The sequence below is a fragment of the Meles meles genome, chromosome 5 (assembly GCF_922984935.1).
Source record: "Meles meles chromosome 5, mMelMel3.1 paternal haplotype, whole genome shotgun sequence".
Classification (NCBI taxonomy): Eukaryota; Metazoa; Chordata; class Mammalia; order Carnivora; family Mustelidae; genus Meles; species Meles meles.
The window spans coordinates 41,924,452-41,944,471 of record NC_060070.1 but is presented as its reverse complement, the minus strand read 5'-3'; the positions used below and the strand labels follow the sequence as shown (position 1 = coordinate 41,944,471).

At 41.7% G+C, this 20,020-nt stretch overlaps 1 protein-coding gene across 2 annotated transcripts in view; it reads right to left on the bottom strand.

Annotated features, from left to right (window-relative positions):
- MDN1 (midasin AAA ATPase 1) overlaps positions 1 to 20,020 on the bottom strand; it is a 170,964-nt gene that overhangs the window by 33,785 nt on the left and 117,159 nt on the right. For both annotated transcript variants that reach the window (XM_046004659.1, XM_046004660.1), the window contains exons 58-74: positions 19,751 to 19,877; positions 18,936 to 19,106; positions 14,334 to 14,548; positions 13,590 to 13,977; positions 12,704 to 12,813; positions 11,345 to 12,050; positions 9,610 to 9,771; positions 9,122 to 9,395; positions 8,147 to 8,382; positions 7,323 to 7,418; positions 6,580 to 6,674; positions 6,154 to 6,275; positions 5,471 to 5,617; positions 2,825 to 2,934; positions 2,136 to 2,209; positions 1,311 to 1,503; positions 443 to 602 (exon numbers count right to left, since the gene is read on the bottom strand). In XM_046004659.1, coding sequence (XP_045860615.1) covers positions 443 to 602; positions 1,311 to 1,503; positions 2,136 to 2,209; positions 2,825 to 2,934; positions 5,471 to 5,617; positions 6,154 to 6,275; positions 6,580 to 6,674; positions 7,323 to 7,418; positions 8,147 to 8,382; positions 9,122 to 9,395; positions 9,610 to 9,771; positions 11,345 to 12,050; positions 12,704 to 12,813; positions 13,590 to 13,977; positions 14,334 to 14,548; positions 18,936 to 19,106; positions 19,751 to 19,877 — 3,386 coding nt within the window. The remainder of the gene's footprint in view (positions 1 to 442; positions 603 to 1,310; positions 1,504 to 2,135; positions 2,210 to 2,824; positions 2,935 to 5,470; positions 5,618 to 6,153; positions 6,276 to 6,579; positions 6,675 to 7,322; positions 7,419 to 8,146; positions 8,383 to 9,121; positions 9,396 to 9,609; positions 9,772 to 11,344; positions 12,051 to 12,703; positions 12,814 to 13,589; positions 13,978 to 14,333; positions 14,549 to 18,935; positions 19,107 to 19,750; positions 19,878 to 20,020) is intronic.

Genomic DNA, 20,020 nt, shown 5'->3' with positions numbered 1-20,020 from the left:
CTTCCCTGTGTGAGGACAGCCAGGGAGATGACATTGCTCTGTCTCTCCACAGTGAGAGCAAGAAGAAAACTATGAATGAATCTTCTCCTTTAACTCAAGGGAGACATTCTGAGAGGTAGGGACAGTTTAAAGATTCTGGGAAATTCATCTCTCCAGCCAGCAAGAGAGGATATAGACAAGCACTAACAGAGAAAATGGTGAAACACAGCATCAGTTTACATGAAAGGAAGACAAGATGAAAATTAAGACAGCCTGTGTGGTCTCAGCTGTCTCCTACATCTTGGCTCTGTTAGTTTTTAGCCCATTTGTTTATTCAATTAACTGCTCAACACTATTCAAGAGATCAAAAAAGGGCTTATGTAACAAATTCCCACACTCCTGGGGCACTGGGGAAAAGAGAGGGAGCAGACCCCACCCTTTGCTCCTGGCTGTTGGCACCCACCAGTGAAGTGATCGAGGCCCTCCACCAGGTGAGGCAGGTGGCTTTCCTTCATGAATGTCAGGCACATCTTCCTCATTCGTTTCATGAGCTTTGGCAAGCGACGCAGCAGCTCTCCCTCCAAGGGGAAAGGAGCACCCTGATTCTGTTCTGGAATCACAGCCTGTGAGACAGAGCACAAATAAGATATGGGCGCCAAGTTTATTTTCTTCTGATTATATTCATCAGCTCACTGTTTTCTGTCACGCTGATCAAAAATTCTGATTTCCTATTGGTGATAACCCAGAAGTTTCAGGGATTCCTCCCTGTGGTTAGCACGAGTAGCTCCCCAATGATCCCAGAGCACCTTATATCTAAGGATTTGATGCAGGAACAGACGTCCTGTAACAGACCTGCTTACCCAAGGTCTCCACAACTGTTACATTTTCTGGAATTTTGCAAGCCAACGCTTAACTATTGGTGCTTGAAACTGGCCATGGTGAGAGAAATAATAGCACAGTCATCAGCAACCACTACAATCAACAGATCACTGCACACATTTGCTCCCTGTGCAGCATGTGGTAGCCCAAAGACAGCTTCAGTGGCACATTCCTCAACTAATGCTTCGTCTTCTGTCACAGGTAGATCCAATGTCCACAGGTACGCACAATACTTATTTCCCATAAGTGACATTAAACTTTCAGCACCCGGATCAAAGCTTTTTTGCCTTATTATGCAGCAGTGGCAGGCAGATATACAAATACTATATTTTGTCCAAAGAGCAAGATTTCAAGGCATTCCCTTGCCTAGTTCTAGGGCCACTCCTCACAGAGAAAGCACAGATCTCCCCAACCGGCCCAGGAGTAAGCAAACACTATCTCCCAAGGTATACCTGTGCAGCTGCCGGCCGGGCTAACAGGGTTTCCCTTAGTGCCTTGTTTAGACTCTGAATGGGGGATGCCTCACTAATGGCTGCTGGCCGTGACAAAAAATCAGGCTGTTCCTCCTTGTCACTCTCCACCAATGATGACCGGCAAGGTTCACTCAGGACAGCTTCAAATTTCTTCATGAATTTAAAGAGGGTCCTGGTCCCACGGAATGACAGATGAGGAGGGAAAAATGGGTGGAAAGTGAGGAAATGTAAAAATGGCACAATGCATACACACATAATAACCTATACCTTCTATATACATGAACTCCTTAGATACTCATAACCATCCTGTTTGTTTTTAAAGGAAAATAGGGCAGGTATTGTCATCTCCCTTTTCTAGAAGAAAAAACTGAAGCCAGGAATGGTGGGATCACTTCACTCATGGTGAAACAGCTAGTAGGTGACAGAAGACTCAACCCTTCTATAGTGCTTAGCCTGCTTTGTCTTAAAGCACACCAATTTCTCTTGCATGTAGATTTTGCTTTGGGTGGTAGGGGTGCTGTGGAAAAGCCACACCAAAACAATCTAATGCTTCATAATAAGTTCAGGCAACATTAAGTCAGGCCACATTAACAATGTAGTCTTGCTACCTACCATACAAAAATTGAGCTTTGGTCACCCCCAATTTTTTCTTTTAACTAGGGCTTGAACTCATGACCTTGAACCAACACAGGGCTGGAACTCATGACCCTGAGATCCGGACCTGAGCTGAGATCAAGAGTTGAACACTTAACCAACTAAGCCACCACGGTACCCATTGCCCCCAGTTTTTAAAAAACAAATTACCTGTGTGTCTTTTCCACAGATTGTTTAATGGACCAGAAACTGACATCATTCCACTTGGATATTTTAACAAATTCCTGTAAGATACACGAAGATCAAGAAATAGCTTTATAAAGCTGGTGTCACTATGTTTCTTTCGAAATCATCTCTATGCTAAAGACCAGAGCTCACTCCATCCCAAATACCAGACTGTGTGCCAGTAAACAAGTAAAAGTTTAAAAAAGGAACCACATATTTGTCACAAAGCAATGAAAAAAACAGTGCTGTCACTATCAACAGGTCAGCTGATACATATTCCATTTGTTGGTTCCACAACTACTGAGAGTTATCAAAAGACAGGGTCCTCCTTTCCCCCAGGGCACCTCAATAACACTCAACACTAAATGGCACCGCTGAGGTGGAAAATCAGTCTGGACAAGAGCAGGGGACGGAGCACTAACAGACATATGTGGCAATCCTTCTGAGCACCCTTCGATGGGGGCCACTCCACTAACCCCTCACACACTTGGACAGGTCAGTCATGGAGGCAGTGCTGCAAAACGTGAATCTTGCCATCCTATTTGGCAGATGCAGTGCACTTCTCCATTTCCCAGAGCCCCCTGCCTCATAGTTAAATGTATAAAAGAACAGAACTAAAAACAATTTGCTGATTTTGTTCTCCCAAGAGTGATCATGACAGTTGTTCATCTTACTTTAAGTTCTTTTTCAAGGGGGGAACGAAGTTCCACAATTTTGGCTTGGACTCGGTCAAAGAATTGCTTGTAATAATGGTACAGATTCCACAGAACACTGCAAAGTGAATCTGAAAGAAACGAAAGGAAACAAAACACCATGCTTGCCACATGTGCTACTTGCTGCACCCATGGGCTCCACCTTTTAGTGACACCGCTTCCTCATTGCCTTGAGGCCGTGAGATTACAGCCCTGAGATGACAGCACAACATTTCACAGGCAGATTATTTAACCGCTCAACGGGGAGCCTAAGTCTAGCAGTTCCCAGAGATGCAGGCAGGTTGTCAACACTACCCCATTTTTTCATCTTCAACTGTACTGAATTTTGTTGCACTTTTGTTCTTAAAGACCATGTACTCAGACATTTCACTAAACACAATTTCAAACCCTTTCTCGGAATCTTATTGTAAAGTAAGCAGAAATTGAGCCTGTTTTAAAAGATGGCGTAAAAGGCTAACCCTGACTGCTCATTCACAATCTAGAGTCCTAGTTTCATTTCATCCAAATAGATGTGGTCAGGGACAGTAATTAACAGCGTCTTAGGTGCAGTTACTTGACATGGAACACAGCTCTCACTAGATCCAAGAATCTAATTATGGTGTCCAAGCAAAAGCTTAGCAGGACACCTAACACTGTCTAGACAGAAAGATCTGCAGCCTCAACACACCGATTTCCGAGATCTGCATCTGGCAACTGACCTCTGTCAGAGTCCACTAGCCAGGGCCTCATTTATAACCAGTCTGTACTTTAATGTTGTTCTCTGTATCTAGTATGTATCACTTTAAAGTAAAAGATGATTAAAAGTGTCTCATTTAAAACCTGGTATGCAGGGGCGCCTGGGTGGCTCAGTCAGTTAAGCATCTGACTCTTGGTTTCAGTTCAGGTCATGATCTCATTGCTTGTGGGATCGAGCCCCCATGACACCCCACACTCAGTGTGGAGTCTGCTTGAGGGTCTCTGTCTCTGCCCCCACCCCCTACATGCTCTCACTCACTCTCAAATAAACAAATAAAATCTTTCTAAATAAGTAAATAAATAAAACCTGTTATGCAACAAGACACCTACTCATGGAGAATTCAAAGCCTAATCCATTTAAACAGTGCACTGTAAAAGTATATATGTGAAACCAAGAAATGTAATCAAGCAGTAAAACACTGTCTGAATGTAGACCATGATCTCAAGTTCTTGTATTTTTCTCCCAGAGTGGAAAATAGACTTCTCCACAGGAGAGCTAAAATACGTTAATATTTGAAATTAAAGGTATAACTACCAGAATGCAGTCCAAAGAGTAAATCAAGTTACATAATTACATTTTAATGAACTAAATCTAAGAATGTCAATTGAATTACAATCTATTAAATATATTATTTCCTCTTAAGTAAAACTGCTCAAGAGTTAATCAGTAATGAATCATCTTGAAGCTATGCAACTTTTTAAAAAAATACAAATTATTGGGGCATTTGGGTGGCTCAGTGGGTTAAGCCTCTGCCTTCGGCTCAGGTCAGGATCTCAGGGTCCTGGGATAGAGCCCCGCCCATATCAGGGGCTGAGCAGGGAGCCTACTTTCCCCAACCCCTGCCTCTCTGCCTACCTGTGATCTCTATCAAATAAATAAATAAAACTTTAAAAAAAAAATACAAATTACCAATTTTAAGTGCTGCCAGCTATAATAACTTTGTTTTAACAGGTATTTTTATTTGTTTTTTTCATGTAATTATTTTATTGTGCTTTGCATCTCCAGACAGTTTTCCCACATTTGGATAGAATGTTTAAGAGGTTATAAACTTAGTAACTGGGGCGCCTGGGTGGCTCAGTGGTTAAGCCGCTGCCTTCGGCTCAGGTCATGGTCTCAGGGTCCTGGGATCGAGTCCCGCATCGGGCTCTCTGCTCAGCAGGGAGCCTGCTTCCTTCCCCTCTCTCTGCCTGCCTCTCTGCCTACTTGTGATCTCTCTCTGTCAAATAAATTAAAAAAAAAAAATCTTTACACTTAGTAACTTATGAAAAGGGTAAAATAAGTTTTCTTGAGTGTGACTTAGAATAATTTAAGGGACATTTTATATACTTTTAAAAATCAGAATTTAATTGGGATACCAGATTTATAGCAATTTGCATCTTTAATTTTCCAGATAATCTAGAGGTTAGTGTTTGATAAATGATTTTTTTTTTTTTTTTTTTTTTTTTTAAAGATTTTATTTATTTATTTGACAGAGAGAGATCACAAGTAGGCAGAGAGGCAGGCAGAGAGAGTGAGAAGGAAGCAGGCTCCCTGCCAAGCAGAGAGCCCGATGCGGGACTCGATCCCAGGATCCCGAGATCATGACCTGAGCCGAAGGCAGCGGCTTAAACCACTGAGCCACCCAGGCGCCCCGATAAATGATTTTTTTGATAAATGATTTTTTAAAGCAAATATGAATATTTTGTTAATTTATAATTAATGTGTTATTACTGTAACTAAAAATGTTATAAAGACTTTTAAATTCAGTCTTGCATAGAAAGACATGTATTAAGCAAAATTATGTGAATACATATTGCCACAAAATTTTTTTTAAAAAGTATGTACAAACAAAATACACATACAGACACACATTCACACCCCTCCCTCCTTACCCTTTCCTTCAACTTGAGGCATCAACAAGACATGACAGTGGAAAACCAGTAACATCTGAAGTCGTACGTGGAATTCTCCCAGTGAGGATCCTTCAATAAATGCTTGTAATGTGCTAACCAGCAACATCAGGGTCATCTGTTTGTCATCTTTAGAGATTCAAAGAGGAAACCAGATGTACCACCAACCATCACTCCATATTCATAACATGCACGTAATCTACTATAGGACACATTGAGGGATAGCAGGCAAGTAGAGACTGCAAAGTGAAACTCTGAAGCAAGGAGGACCACAGGTAAATTCCAGGCTGATATAAACACAGCTGCAGTCAGGATGTGTGTTTAAATGCACTCAGAGCAAATTATGAAACTGAATTATAAGGTGTTTGTTTCAAGCATGAAATGAAAACACTTTCAACTCAAGCATGCCAGTTAGTATCTACGAAATCTTCATTATGACACATCTCTTGGATATACAGAATAAGGAAACTTTATCTTATGACCAGCTTTCTAGAATTTGAACAAGTCACTTAAAACTCTGAGGAATTCCATCAAGTCAAACGACGTATCCTATGTAAAAGCAGCAGTGCCAGCAGACATGGGAATAGGTTAAACCCCACACTCCGCAGCACTCTACAATTAGCCTGCAACTTCTAATGATGCAGGAATTTATGGACGGGAGTTACCTTCCTGCTCCTCTGTTTGCTCCTGCATGTGCTTCTCAAGCATCTGGTAGATGGAGAACCAGTGCTTGGTAGACTTCTCGGTATGGCGCTTCATGGTATTATCCAAACTCATAGACCAGCAGCTGAAATGTGAGAGAAGAGGCCGAGCAGTCATTTAAGAAAACCCTCTCGAAAGATCTGAAACTACTCAAGCAGAAGCTAAACATTCACTCTTCTCTCCTCCCAAGTGAAAATGGAGAAGACACCCAGTTTGTCTTGGAAAGATATGCCGCTGTCTGGTCTCTACCGAGATCACTTTAATGCCCTGCTTTTAATTCTGCGATTAATAACTGAAAAGCACATTCTCAGTCTATGCAGACACAAACTATCAAATGTCCCTACAGCATAAATTCAGGAGGGGAAGGGAAGTGACAGATTATTACTTACTTCAGTTCCAGTTTACGCCAACGTATGATCATCTGACTGACTAAATCGAGATGCTTCCGCAGAGAGAGAGCTCTACTGGCATTCTCCTCCCAATCCTAAAAAGCAAAGAAAAAATTTACTATGGCCATTATTTAATCCTTTAATCACCTCCTGCTTTCAGGAATATCTTGGACCTTTAGTCCTTGAGTGAAGACCACAAGGCCCCTAAATAACTTTTATGCCAATTTACCAATGAGTTTACATCCAGTGAATCAGGCTTCAAGTTGTTTCTGGTCACCTGACAGAACTTCAGCAAAGCCAAGTTTAGGCAAAAAGGAATTTAGCGAGCTGAGTCTGATTGCTATTGTTAGTCACGTGACCCCCTCCACAGTGCACAGCCCAAATGTGATAATCAGAGAATCACCAGATACTTCAGAGGATGCTGAGAGGACCGAGGGGGGTGATACATGCAGGCACGGGGCTAGTCTGGAAGTCCACCAGGAAGCCTGGGCCAAAGGAGACCTCAGTACCAGTGGACACTGCATCCCACACTTGAGAATAGGGGAGGCAGGTCCTCACATGCCCCACAAGGCAAAAGCTTCACTTGTAATGATCGGACCCCATGCCAGAAAAACCGAGGAAGCTGATTCCTCTATCCAACCCAAACTGTAACTTTCTGTCCCTTTAACAATAACTCTGCCAAAAAATAGTCTTTTTTCAATTGACTACAAACTAAAATGAGAGGAGAGAGAGAATTATCTTACCTGTGCCTTTGCCAGAAGGATCTCTAAGCCATTCAGGAACTTTGAGATGGGACTGGAAAGTGGAAAACTACGAATTCTATCCATTACAACCAGCAGCTGCAGTAAACAGACAGACAGACAGATAGACAGACAGATAAAAGATCTAGGCATTTCTGTGGGAATACCACCCAAAGTCACAGGTTACTGAAGAGAGAACTGATGAAAGTTTTATGCAAAGTCCTTGCTTCACAAGCACCTACAAAAACCATGGAGGCAACTTCTAGGCCTGTGAATCTCAGATAAACACTTTACCTGCATTGCTCTTGAAAAAACATGGAGTTTGAGAAGATAATTATTATTAATATGATGTTTTTTTAGTAATCTCTACAGCCAATGTGGGGTTCGAACTCACAACCTGGAGTCCAAGAGTCACATATTCTTCTGACTGAGCCAGCTAGGTGCCCCAGGATAATCTCTCTTAACCACTCTCCATTATAAGAATTATTACAAAATTGGCTGAAAACTGTAAGTTATGTCTGAGTTAAAACCACCAATCTTGAAAAAGCCAGGCCTTTGCTAACATACATAGGTATATGAATAAACAGAGCAATACAGCAGCACTTTAACATGTGAACAGTGAACTCTGACCAACAAATAAAATTAACAGAATCCCAAACATCATTTATACAATAGTAGTACAAACTGCTATGTCCATCCTGCAGGGAATAGTATCCCACCGAAGTGGGGTTTTGTGAATCTTTGTTAATGTATTGAAATATGCACATGAATCCCCAGAGATGGCAGAGACCGTATCTTCAAGACTCCCTCCTCACCAGATGCCCTACCTGTTCAAGGGCCGGGTGTTCTGGCCATTCCTGCAGCAGCTGACTAACAGCCTCTGAGAAACCTTGAAGCACAGGTTGACAATGCCTTGCTTCTGGGACATTGGGATGCTGGTAGAAGTCATAGGGCCCATCGGGCTTCACCATCAGATCTGAGACTGCCTCACCAAAGAGAGTGTTATGGGAGAGGGTGCAGGCCAAAAGTTGGCTGCCCAAGAGTTGATCATTCAGCTCAGCTCCTGGGAAGTTAACATCATAGTAAAGTCAGTGAACTCAGCAGACTGAGCTATCAAGTTACAAAGATGACAAAAACACGCTCAGACATAATGAACTACTGGAACAAATGAAGATATTTCAATGCCACTCATGCCCAAAGCAACATGGGCCTAGAGGACTAGGACTGTAATATCAAGAGTATCACCAAGTCTGCCAAGCTTCTTGGATATACAGAGGAATTCAGACACTTAGCTGTTATCAAGAAGCTACAGAGCTTGGTTTGATGGATTCAATTTTTTGGGTTTTGTGGTTGTCTTGGTAGGCAGAAAAGAAATTTAAAGCTTCCTTCCTAATAGCAAGGAAGAACTCATGAGATCATACAGGAAAGTTAATCAAATGAAATTCTCTAAGATTAGTTTCTGAGTTCCCAGGTTGCTCCCAGGAATACAGGATATGAAAATAGCACTGAAACTATTAGAGGCAAATCAGAAATAATACTGAGGAACAAAACCATTTAAACTAAGTCTATATCCTTATTTTTTTAATCCCTTTACCCCAAAGTATTCGAATGACAAAAATCCACTATTGCAGAATTTTAAAAAAAGTTTTTTGAAGTAGCTTGAGTCTCTTAAGCTAAGGAAACTCCCTCAATAAGGAATTTAGCAAAAAACAGGGAGGTAATGATTTAAATTGTTCCAGAAGTAGCAATCACATTTATTCGCTTTCATTTCCCAAGAGTATAACAAAAGTAAACTGTCATACCCATCAGAGGGTAGAAGTGTGCCACAAGAGATGCCCCAGTTTGATAGCAGGACAGAAACAGGCCAAGATAATGCTTTGTCTCGTGTGGCGGCAGAGTCTGTTGGTACCAGAGGGACCGGGCAAAGTTGAGGCACAGCTGCCGGTGAATCAGCATCACAGCCTGCATTGAGCTCTGGGAGAAGAGGGCGGGGTCTGTGGCTGCTCCCTCTTCTTGCCCATCTGAAGTTCCCTTCTTCTCTTCCAGTGTTGGTTCTACCAGAATATCTGCAAAATCCTGTCAATAACATTAGAGCAATTGAACTACAAAATCAAAATGCAGTTTTAAGCCAAAAGAAAGACGCAAAGATGGAGCATGAACAATCAAAAAAATGAAGTAGTGACTTACATCAAGATATAGTAAAAACAATTAGATTACAAAACCATTCAAAGGTAACACAGGTGGTAGCAAGGGAAATTTTCCCAAGCAAACCCTGTTACCACCACCCAACCTTTTCATGAAGTGGGAATTGCCTTCTGAACTCCCGTTCTTCTTCCTCCTCCTCGCTCAGGACTGTCCTGGAGTTCCTGCTCCTGTATCTGTAAAGGCTGTTTTCCTGCTCGGCCTTCTCTTGGGCTATGCGTTCCTGTTCATCCCACTCATTGATAATTTCCTGAAAAGTTACACATTTGGAAGGAAACTTATTTGTCTTCGCTGAGGTGCTTCAATGAACAAAGCAAAACTTGTTAGCTCCTAATTTCTCATGATAACGAAAGTACTATAGTTCAAAAACAAGTAAAAGCCAATATCCAAGAAACGAAATCCCAGGTCATAGAGAGAAAGTAAACTGTTTTCAAACTGTTTCTGCAGCAACCCATTTTCTAAATTCCCCCTTGCTGTACTGCTACTTTTTCACAGCTGTAAAAACTTGCTACAGTAAATGCCACTGGAACTTCCTATCAGGAGTTAATGATGTTTTGTACTAAGGACAGGCTCTGGATAGGCAATGTGGGGGTTGTGATTCAGACTGCACTTGGCTAACAACTCAAGCAACTGGCTCAGGAATTCAGGAAAGGGAAACAAGGGCTGGTGGCAGGGTGGTTGCAGGGCACCAACCAGACAAATCTGGACTATACCTTATCAGACACCTCTTAAATCCCCAGTAACTCTAAGATTTTAAGTCCTTAAGTTGGCAAAAACTATAAATTAAACAATACTCATGAGAACTGAGGAAATGAATATCCACCATTCAGAAAGATAATCTGTATTAAAAACTTAAGTGGTTAATCTTCAACCCAGCAGTTCTGCTTTCTAGAATTTACACCCAAAGACCTAGGTAATAAGACTGTGGTGATGGTGGTGGTGACATTTTCCAAGGTAGTAAAAAGACTACAAATATAAATGTCCTACAATAAGAAATTAGTTACATGTCTTAGAGAATATCCATATAAAAAAAAAACTAGGAAGCCATTCAGTATGATGCATGTAAAGAACACCGTAATTACAGAGGAAAATAATCACTAACTGCTGTTAAGTTTTTAAAGCAAAGTATAAAACAGAATGGACTTTAGTAGTAGTTTGTAGAACTCTAGCAACTTAAAGACCAGTCTCAGAGATCACAGAGGAGACAGAACTGTCCTCAATTAAAGCATGTCTTTTATCTATTATATATCAGGAAAATAGTCCAAGATTTTCATTTTAAAAAGAGTTCTGCTAAAAAAACAAAAATTTATAAACCACTGGAAAAATGACTTAAATTTATAATGTCATAGATATACATGTTCAGGCTCATGTATACACATAAACCTAGAATGGAACGCACCAGTATGTTACCAGTTACACAGCTTTAATTGGTATTGTCTTGTTTATATCTATTCTTTTAATTACATAAACTGAGAACAAATTGTTTTCATTGATAAGAGGAAAACAGATTTTCTTAATAAAAGTTGAACTATTACCTAGCAAAAACCAGCATAAATAAAGTCAAAAGATAAACAAAAAACGAGGAGAAAATATGTGCAGTTATCACAGATAAAGAGCTAACATCACTAATTTTTTCAAATCTCTTAAAAATTGAGGGACAAACACCCCCAAAACTGACAGCTGAATAGGAGACAGAAAGGAAGACACTAGATCCCAAGCCCAACCATCTGGTCTCTTTCTACACAGAGTATTGCTGATGACCTGCTTGTGCTCCCAGCTCCCTTCAGAAGTAGGCTGGGGCTGCCCCCCAGAAATGGGCTTACCTGGCACACATGTCTGAAGAGCTGCAGGGCCCTTTGGTCCAGCTCTCCCTTGCACAGCACATGGGAGCGCAGGTAAAGGAGGGCGTTCATCAGCAGCTGCTCTCGGTTGGGGAAAGGTCTCTGGCCCTTGCCTTCCAGCTCCTTTCCTCCTGAGCGCTTGAGGATCAACTTCCCAAGACCTCGAAGAACCTCCTCTGACTTCACTGAGCATAAAGTGTCTGCATGGGCATAGTAAGTGGGGAAGGCGGGGCCCACCGATGGAAAAGCCAGCAGGGATGCGGCCAGGGTAGCCAGCCTGTCTGCAGAGACCACACTGCCTTGGAGTGAAGCGTAGACCTCAGATGCCACCAGCCTCATGCCATGCTGCAACTGCAGGATGGATGCCTGCAGCGGGGCCACAGAGTCTGGATATAGAGCATAATCCTCGGCCAGCCGCTTCCTGAACTGGTGGTGGGACTGCTGCCAGGAAGCCTCCTCCTTCAGAAGGTTCTGGGCCACCTGGGCAGACCGAGGCCCATCCATGCAAAGGGCCTGCAGGAGCCGTGTGAGCAGATCCTGAACAGCAGGGGCCTTGGCAATGCTGGTGGCGTAGTGGTGGATCTCCTGTACCAGTGACTCGTAGGCAGGCACCTGGGGTCTGAAGGCCTGTTTCTTTGACAGGCTGCAGATTAAGTTCTCCAGATGATCAATTCTTTGGCGAAGTAGTCTAAAGGCAAATCAACATAATATGCAAATTCTGTCAGGAGAAAACAGCAAATCTAGGCTGAGCCCTTAGCTAGGAAAACAGAATGAAGGCATATCAGCTGCTGAGGAATAATATGAAGAAAATATTGACAATTATAATGTAAATGAGTAATAGAGAGATCATTTATCACATGCCACACATGGTGTTAAGTAACACAGATGTGTATTTCATCCAAGTCTAATCACAATTCACTCAAGGAGTTGCTACGATCCTCCTCTCACAGACATGGACTCTAAGGCTCAAAGGCATTAAATGATCTATTCAAAGTCTAAAGCCAAAGGACAGGAACAGGACTGGAATGCAGACGTACTACACTGCACAGTATTTACCAAGACAGCAAACCCACACAGTGCACATCATTAGACCCAACTTCTGTCATGCTGAAAATCAGTTCAGTGGTTTCAACCCACCCGGCCCCATGTGAATTCTGCCCTTCCTTTCAGAGTATTAATTTTTCCTGACTATAACCATGGCTTTAGGATCTAACTGCTAATGTAGAGACAAGTATTATCACCTCTAACACTGCAATTACATTGCAAAGATCAATCTAAAAATGTCTTTAAAATAACAACAACAAAAAAAAAAACAGAACAACACAATTACTCTGCTGTTACCTGATGTGAGGATGAGAGTGACGGATAATGACTTCATCTTCCAGGTCCGTTCCAGTCAGTAGCTGGGATGAGAGGTTTCGGGTCTTCCACTCACACTGTAGCTGGTGTAACTAACAGAAAGGGAAAAAGCTGGTCTGCTGTGCCCAGCTATGACCATGTCCAAGAGGACAATGCACTGGGGAAGGGCAGAGTAACTGGATGGAAGGAACCTGGGCTCTTGAATGACTCAAGAGCAGGGGCTTTTGCTCCATGAACCTGGACCACTCACCTTAGAGCTACTAGATAAAAGAAACTATCTTATTCACACAACCGGATTTCTGGACTCTGCTATAGCAGCTTAGTCTTTACCAACTCATACACTAGTTCCATATTTTGAAGAAGGAAAATTATACCACTATCTTTCTGTTTTGGTTAGAAGTTCAACTATCAAGGGATACCACTTAATCTAAATCTACTTGATTCTTGAATTTTAGATAAACACCCAAACGTTAAAACCTGAGGAATACCATATCATATCTAAAGAAATTATTCAAGTCCAAATATTTGAAACTTAGCTCAGGTACAGGGAGTATGGATAGGAGATACACTAGTTCTCTGGCAATGCCTCAGGTGTTCTACCGTTAAGACCTCTGTCTACTGCAGTCTATTGGCAAATGCATCAGAAGCTTAGGAAGGGCCCCTCCAAGTACCTAAGCTAACTCAGAGGAACTCTCAAGGAAGAAAGTGCAGTCTTTAGAACACACTCCTGGGATGTCACAGGGTAGCCTGTACAAAATCATCCCTCTGGTGCGCTGAGCATCCAAAGGGCAATACGAGGAGTGATATACTAAGCACACCCACCCATTCAGGGAAGGAGCCCATGCTTCAGACTTTCACCCCTCCATACCTCTTCCTTAGCATACTTGAGCTTGTATTCCTTCTTCACTGCAGGGTCAAAGCGTGCCTGCGGAAGCCATGTCTGAATCTGCAGCAAGCCAAGGCTCACCCAGAGGCTCCCACGGCGGGCTGGCTCGGGAAGGTCCCGTTTACTGTCCCCTTCCCCAAACAAGTGGCGCAGGGAGGTGAGCAAGAGGCATAGCAGTTCTTTGGGCAGGGCCTCCTGCCCAGCCATGTCCCCAAGGGTCTGGCCCACAATTTGGAAGGCCTGGCTGTCCCCGAGCAGCAGCTGTTCACAGTTCTGCATGTATTCCTGCTGCCGGGACTCAGGGAGCAGCTCTGCCAAACCCGCCAGGTGTCGGCACAGCACAAGTCCCTGAAGCTGCGAATCCGTGCGTCTGTAGAGATAAGGAAGCACTTACGGGCTTGCACTACATCGAACAGCTTTCCTTTCTCACATTCTCATCCCCTCAGAAAGTGACACAGCAGACTACACTGCCAATAGTTAAAGGTGAATTTCTTTTTTCAAGTAATTATACATGCTTTTCCAAGCCTCCTCTCTTTATCACAATAGGCTTCAAATTGACAGAGGCACGGGCCAGCTCATAATAGTCTGTTGTGGGCTAAAAACCTACCTATCCAGCTGGAAAACATACTTGCCTTCAGTAACCAAAACTAGCCTCTACAGAAAAAAGTTATGAGTTTTCTGCTACATGCTCTGTAGGAAAGACCAGGGGATCGATGGTAAGAATACCTGAACTCTGCGACTGAAGGCACGGCCATGTTCGTCCAAAGCGCCAGGCTGATGTCCCGGAGCTGCACAGCTCTCTCAACCCACTCCCCCAGGGTGACATGTGAGGAGGACAGGATGGGGAAGCCGCTCACATCCCAGGGACTTGCTCTGCAGCTGCTGGTCAAGACTTCAAAGCAGCACTTGGAGAACACAGCTCTACTGAGACTGCCGGGGCCCTGATGGATGGAGAGATTAACTAAAATGTAGTTAATTTAAAATTAACTAAAAGGATTTCAACAAGCAGAACTGAGCACTTCAGAGGTAAGAAAGAAAAAGAAAAGGAGGCCCAGGTTGCTAAGACCAGGTAAACCTCAACCAGAGTACGGACTGGGATCAGGTGTTAACAGGCTTTAAAGAAACAGACTCCATTCTCAAAGAAGGAGGAACAATTGGTGCTTCACTACAGCAAGAAAATCCCTCCCACCTGGGCATCAGGAAGACCATTCCTGCAGTAGAGCTTGGGGCCCACTGTAGGAAGGTGAGACTTGGGAAGCCAGGAAAAGAGTGAGAAAATAAATGTTAAGAGTCAGGGACAAAGGGGCGCCTTGGTAGCACAGCTGGTTAAGCAGCTGCCTTTAGCTCAGGTCCTGATCCCAGGGCCCTGGGATCAGCCCCACGTCAGGTCCTGATCCCCGGGCCCTGGGATCAAGCCCCATGTCAGGCTCCCTGATCCATGAGGAGTCTGTTTCTCCCCCTGCTTGTGCTCTCTTGCTCATGCTCTCTTTCTCAAGTAAATAAAAGCTCTAAAAAAAAAGAAAGTCAGGGACACAGTTTGCCAAACCTGTGCTCCTTGGACTGTGCATCTGGGACACACTAACAGCTGTCCACAGCAAAGAATTAGGTATATGTATACATAAAATGTACATTTTATGTATAAATACATAAAATGGGAAACATTGTATACTCTGGAACTCTTGGGGATCCGTAAGATCTATCACTAAAGGCTCTGAGAAGTGTGTTAAAATAAAGAAATCAATTTTGAGGGGTGTCTGGCTGGGCTCAGTCAGAAGACTATGTGACTCTTGATCTCAGAGTCATGAGTTGGAGCCCCATGTTGGGTATAGAGGTTAAGGAAAAAAAAATTTTTTTTTAATTAAAGTATCATATTTGATAGAGCAAAAGAATAGAAGAGTCATGAACATCTGTAGGACTAAGGTATGACAAAGGTGGCATTTCAAGTGAGAGTGGAAAGGATGAATTAGTCAAACATGATGGTGTTATACTGCTTTTGGATGTACTGTTTGCATAAAATATTTGTATACGTATCTTACAAAACAAGATCTCCAATAATCAGATCTTAAATAATCAGATGTAACTGATTATTTAAATATAAAAGAGAACAAATATATATAAGAAAATACTGGCAAATGGTTAGATATAGGGATAGTGAAGACTTTTTTTTTTTTTAAAGCAATGACACCAATGTCAGAAAATAGAAAGTCACCCAAGTATTTTAATTTTTTTTTAAAAGATTTTATTCATTTGACAGAGAGATCCCAAGTAGGCAGAGAGGCAGGCAGGGGGGGAGGGGGAAGCAGGCTCCCCACCGAGCAGAGAGCCCGATGTGGGGCTCGATCCCAGGACCCTGAGATCATGACCTGAGCCGAAGGCAGAGGCTCAACCCACTGAGCCACCCAGGCGCCCCTCACCCAAGTATTTTAAAAGAGAACATTATAAAACTTGAGAGATAAGAGAACATTAGAAATATATTTCCAACCACACGATGGGTAAAGGTTTAATATCCATAATATATAAAGAGATCTTCAATAAGAAAATGATCATGAATTCAATTTTTTTTACAAAATGAGCAATAAACATGACTGAAAAATTCAGAAAATGAAACTTTATACATATGTGTAAAGATGTCTAATCTCAACAAAATAATAAGTACAAATTCAAATGAGATTTTAAAAATTGAATAATTGGCAATAATTAAAAATATTGATAGTTGGGGTGCCTGGGTGGCTCAGTGGGTTAAAGCCTCTGCCTTCGGCTCAGGTCACGATCCCAGGGTCATCCAGGTACTTTGTGATCATCCAGGACTTTGTGACCTCCCCCTCTACTAGCTCCTAGCATGTTTATAAAAGTAAACACACCCTGGTGCTTATAGCAGCATTATCAAACAGACAAATTATGGAAATAGCCCAAATGTCCATCAACTAATAAATGAATAAAACAGATGTGAGGGGTGTGTCACACAAACACGCAGAGGAATATTACTCAGCCATAAAAAGAACGAAATCTTGCCATTTGCAATGACATGGATGGAGCTAGAGTATTATGCTAAGTGAAATAAGTCAGAGAAAGACAAATACCATATATTTTCACTCACGTAGAATTTAAGAAACAAATGAACATGGGGGAGAAAAGAGGCAAAAAAGAAACAGAGTCAACTATAGGGAATAAACTTACGGTTACTAGAGGGAAAGTTGGGGGGAATGGTTTAAACAGGCGATGGGTATTTAAGAAGGGCACTGTGATCAACACCAGGTATTATGCGTAAGTGATGAATCACTAAATTCTACACCTGAAACTAACATTACTCTGTATATTATCTAACTGGAATTTAAAAACTGGGGGTGGGGAGGTAAAAATCAAAAACCACCTGCTCAGACATTGTGAGAATGGCCATGAATTTCTTTAACTGTGCACACATTCCGACCAAGGATTAAATTCCAATTCTTATAATATGTCCACAGAAATACTAGCACAAATAGACAAAGGTTAATGCAATAGCAGTTGATGCAGGTATGATTATTATAGAAAGGGGGGAAATAAAGCAAGAAATCCCCACATTTATGAATAAGCAAGTAATTAAATAAATTCCAACACAGGGGCACCTGGGTGGCTCAGTGGGTTAAGCCTCTGCCTTCAGCTCAGTTCATGATCTCAGGGTCCTGGGATCAAGCCCCACATCGGGCTCTCTGCTTGGTAGGGTGCCTGCTTCCCCTCTCTCTCTGCCTGCCTCTCTGCCTACTTGTGATCTCTCTCTGTCAAATAAATAAATAAAAATCTTAAAAAAAAGTTAAAAAAAAAATAAATTCCAACACATTAGAACAATGGGATACCTTAAAAAGAGTAAGCTGGAATGACATGATTCCATGATGTATTATGTGAACAAAGAAAGCGACCTTATTTTTGTTTATGTATATATTTAATATAAAATATATGTAAAAGAGATAAAAAGCAAAGAGTAGTTATTTCTAGAGAATTCTAGTAAGTATCTATCTATGTAAAGTTATACTTGAACACAGAGGTTGGGGTGGCAACCCTCCCGTGCAATAAAAAAGTCCATGTATTTAATGGCTAAATACCCAAAAACTTAACTATGTACAGTACAGTAGAACAAGACACCAGAGGTCTTCTCATCCCCAAAGTTAGCAAAGTTGGACCCAGGAGGGATATCTGCTACTTGTTCCTCTACCCAAGAATGCAGAATCTCCTTCCAAATAGAATCCAGAGAAAGGCAAAGAACCAGGGAAGGCAGACTACCTTTACTCACCTTTTCCAGGTCACTTGCTCCACCTGACTCCTGCTGCATGGTTCTAACACAGTTTCTGCTTACAGGAAATTCTGGCAAGCAGAGAGCCAGCTGCCACTATTCCTGTGGTATTAACTCCCTGCCTTGGACTTTCAGCACCATAGACAACACCCCTCCCTACTGTACCCTCTGCCACCAAAAATCCTACTAAGTACTTATCCTGTCCCCTGGTGTTTTCCTAGACTCCTTACCTCAGGGAGTCATCATTCTGTGGTCCTTTGTCAACTCTTCCAGTGATAGGCCCTGTCACTTCAGTGAGATACCCCCCCAACACCCGCCATCCCTTTGTACCTTTCTCAGTTCAATATCTCAATGAACAGAGCTTTGCACAGGTAGTGGGAATAAGGAAGAGTGCCAGAATCAGGTGAGAGCCCTGTTGTTCCAGCCTTCCCTGCATCTTTCCTCTACCCTCCCTTCGCTTCTAGGCATTTGGTTGTACCTTACTTTTCAATCACAACATAAAATACATATTTACTGAGAAAAATCCATGTGTAAGTGACCCTGTGTAGTTTAAACCTTGTCTTGTTCAAGGGTCAACTCTATATACACACACATATACATATGTACATATACATTACTATACTGTTAAAATATTTAATAACTAGAAAAAAGGTATTTTATAATAAGAGAAGAAAGTGAAGGCTTTTTTATTATTATTTTAGAGAGAGAGAGCATGAGCAGAGGGTGAAGTAGAGGTGAAAAGAATCCCCAAGCAGACCCTGCCCTGAGTGTGGAGCCTGACCTGGGGTTCAATCTCACCATTCTGAGAGCACGACCTGAGCTAAAACCAAGAGTCAGATGTTCAACGACTGAGCCAACCAGGCAGCTCAAGTGAAGATGTTTAACTCAAATGGTTTAAGACAGAGTATCTTTTTTGAAGATATACTTACTAACATCCTACAGAAAATAAAGTATTGCAATCACTTATTTAGTTACTGCTCTGTCCTAGGAATAAATGTTTATTGCTAGATCAAGAAATTTTTTCCACTATCAAACACTTTTATGATTTTATGCCAACAAACCTTCAGTGTGGAGTCCAAAGGGGACTTGGGCATCTCCCTCTGCTCTACACCAGGCAGAGGACTCCACATTAGCCAGTACTCTGGATTTGTAGTCACAGTACTACTCCAAAAAGACATAAATGTGGAATTAAACAAGTCAGACCACAAGGAAATAATTTCTTCAGTAGACACCTAAAGATAGAGAAAAGAATATTTGAGAAAAATTCCATAAATCAAGTTATGAGGTCTCCCTCTTTTAAGACTAATCTAAAATTAACATGGGTTTAAATATATTAATTCTAAAGTCCCTGATTCCCTACCACACTGGTCATCTTGGTTAAGCCACTTAACCAAGTTTTATAATCTTAGAAAACTGAGATCTGCTTTTTATAAGGCTCATGAGGAAATGTTAAGTGAATCACACAATTATAATATCAGTAAAACAGGTAAGTGAACAAAAGCATTATAAAAAATTAAGGTTATACTAATGAAGTTATAGTAACTGTAGTTTACCACTATTGACATTCAATAGTTATTCTTGGGGGAAAGAGTTAAAACACTCACATGTGTGTATTTTTGCACAAACAATAAAAATAAGCATATAACTTAGTGTTATTTAACTAGAAACCAAACAGAATGATTCTGTGATAAGAGCTGAGGAATACTTGGGTAATTAACACAAAAAACACTGAAAATTCTCCCCTTTCAAAGTTAATTCAAGTAAGACTGGAGTTTTGGACATAAACCAGAACATTCTGCAACCAGTCTGCCAGAGAAAGTTTAACTGGGCCATAGCATTAAGAAGCTTTATCTCCCTTTTTGATCTTAGTTTTTACCTTCTGACGGTGCAACAGGAACCAAAGATCTCGAAGCTCTTGTGGAGCAATCGGTGTGTGCTTAAGACAAAATGTGATGTGATGACTGATCTCCTCATCTATCTGCAGTTGCTGATTTTTGCTGGACCTGTTCCACAAATAAAGAGGAGAAAGGATGGGTCGTGGACTGTCAATAAACTGCTAGAAATCTGTTACGTATGGGAAGATGGAACACACCGAACTTACAGTGCATTTATTAAAATACAAACAAGCAATTTTACTGGAAAGACA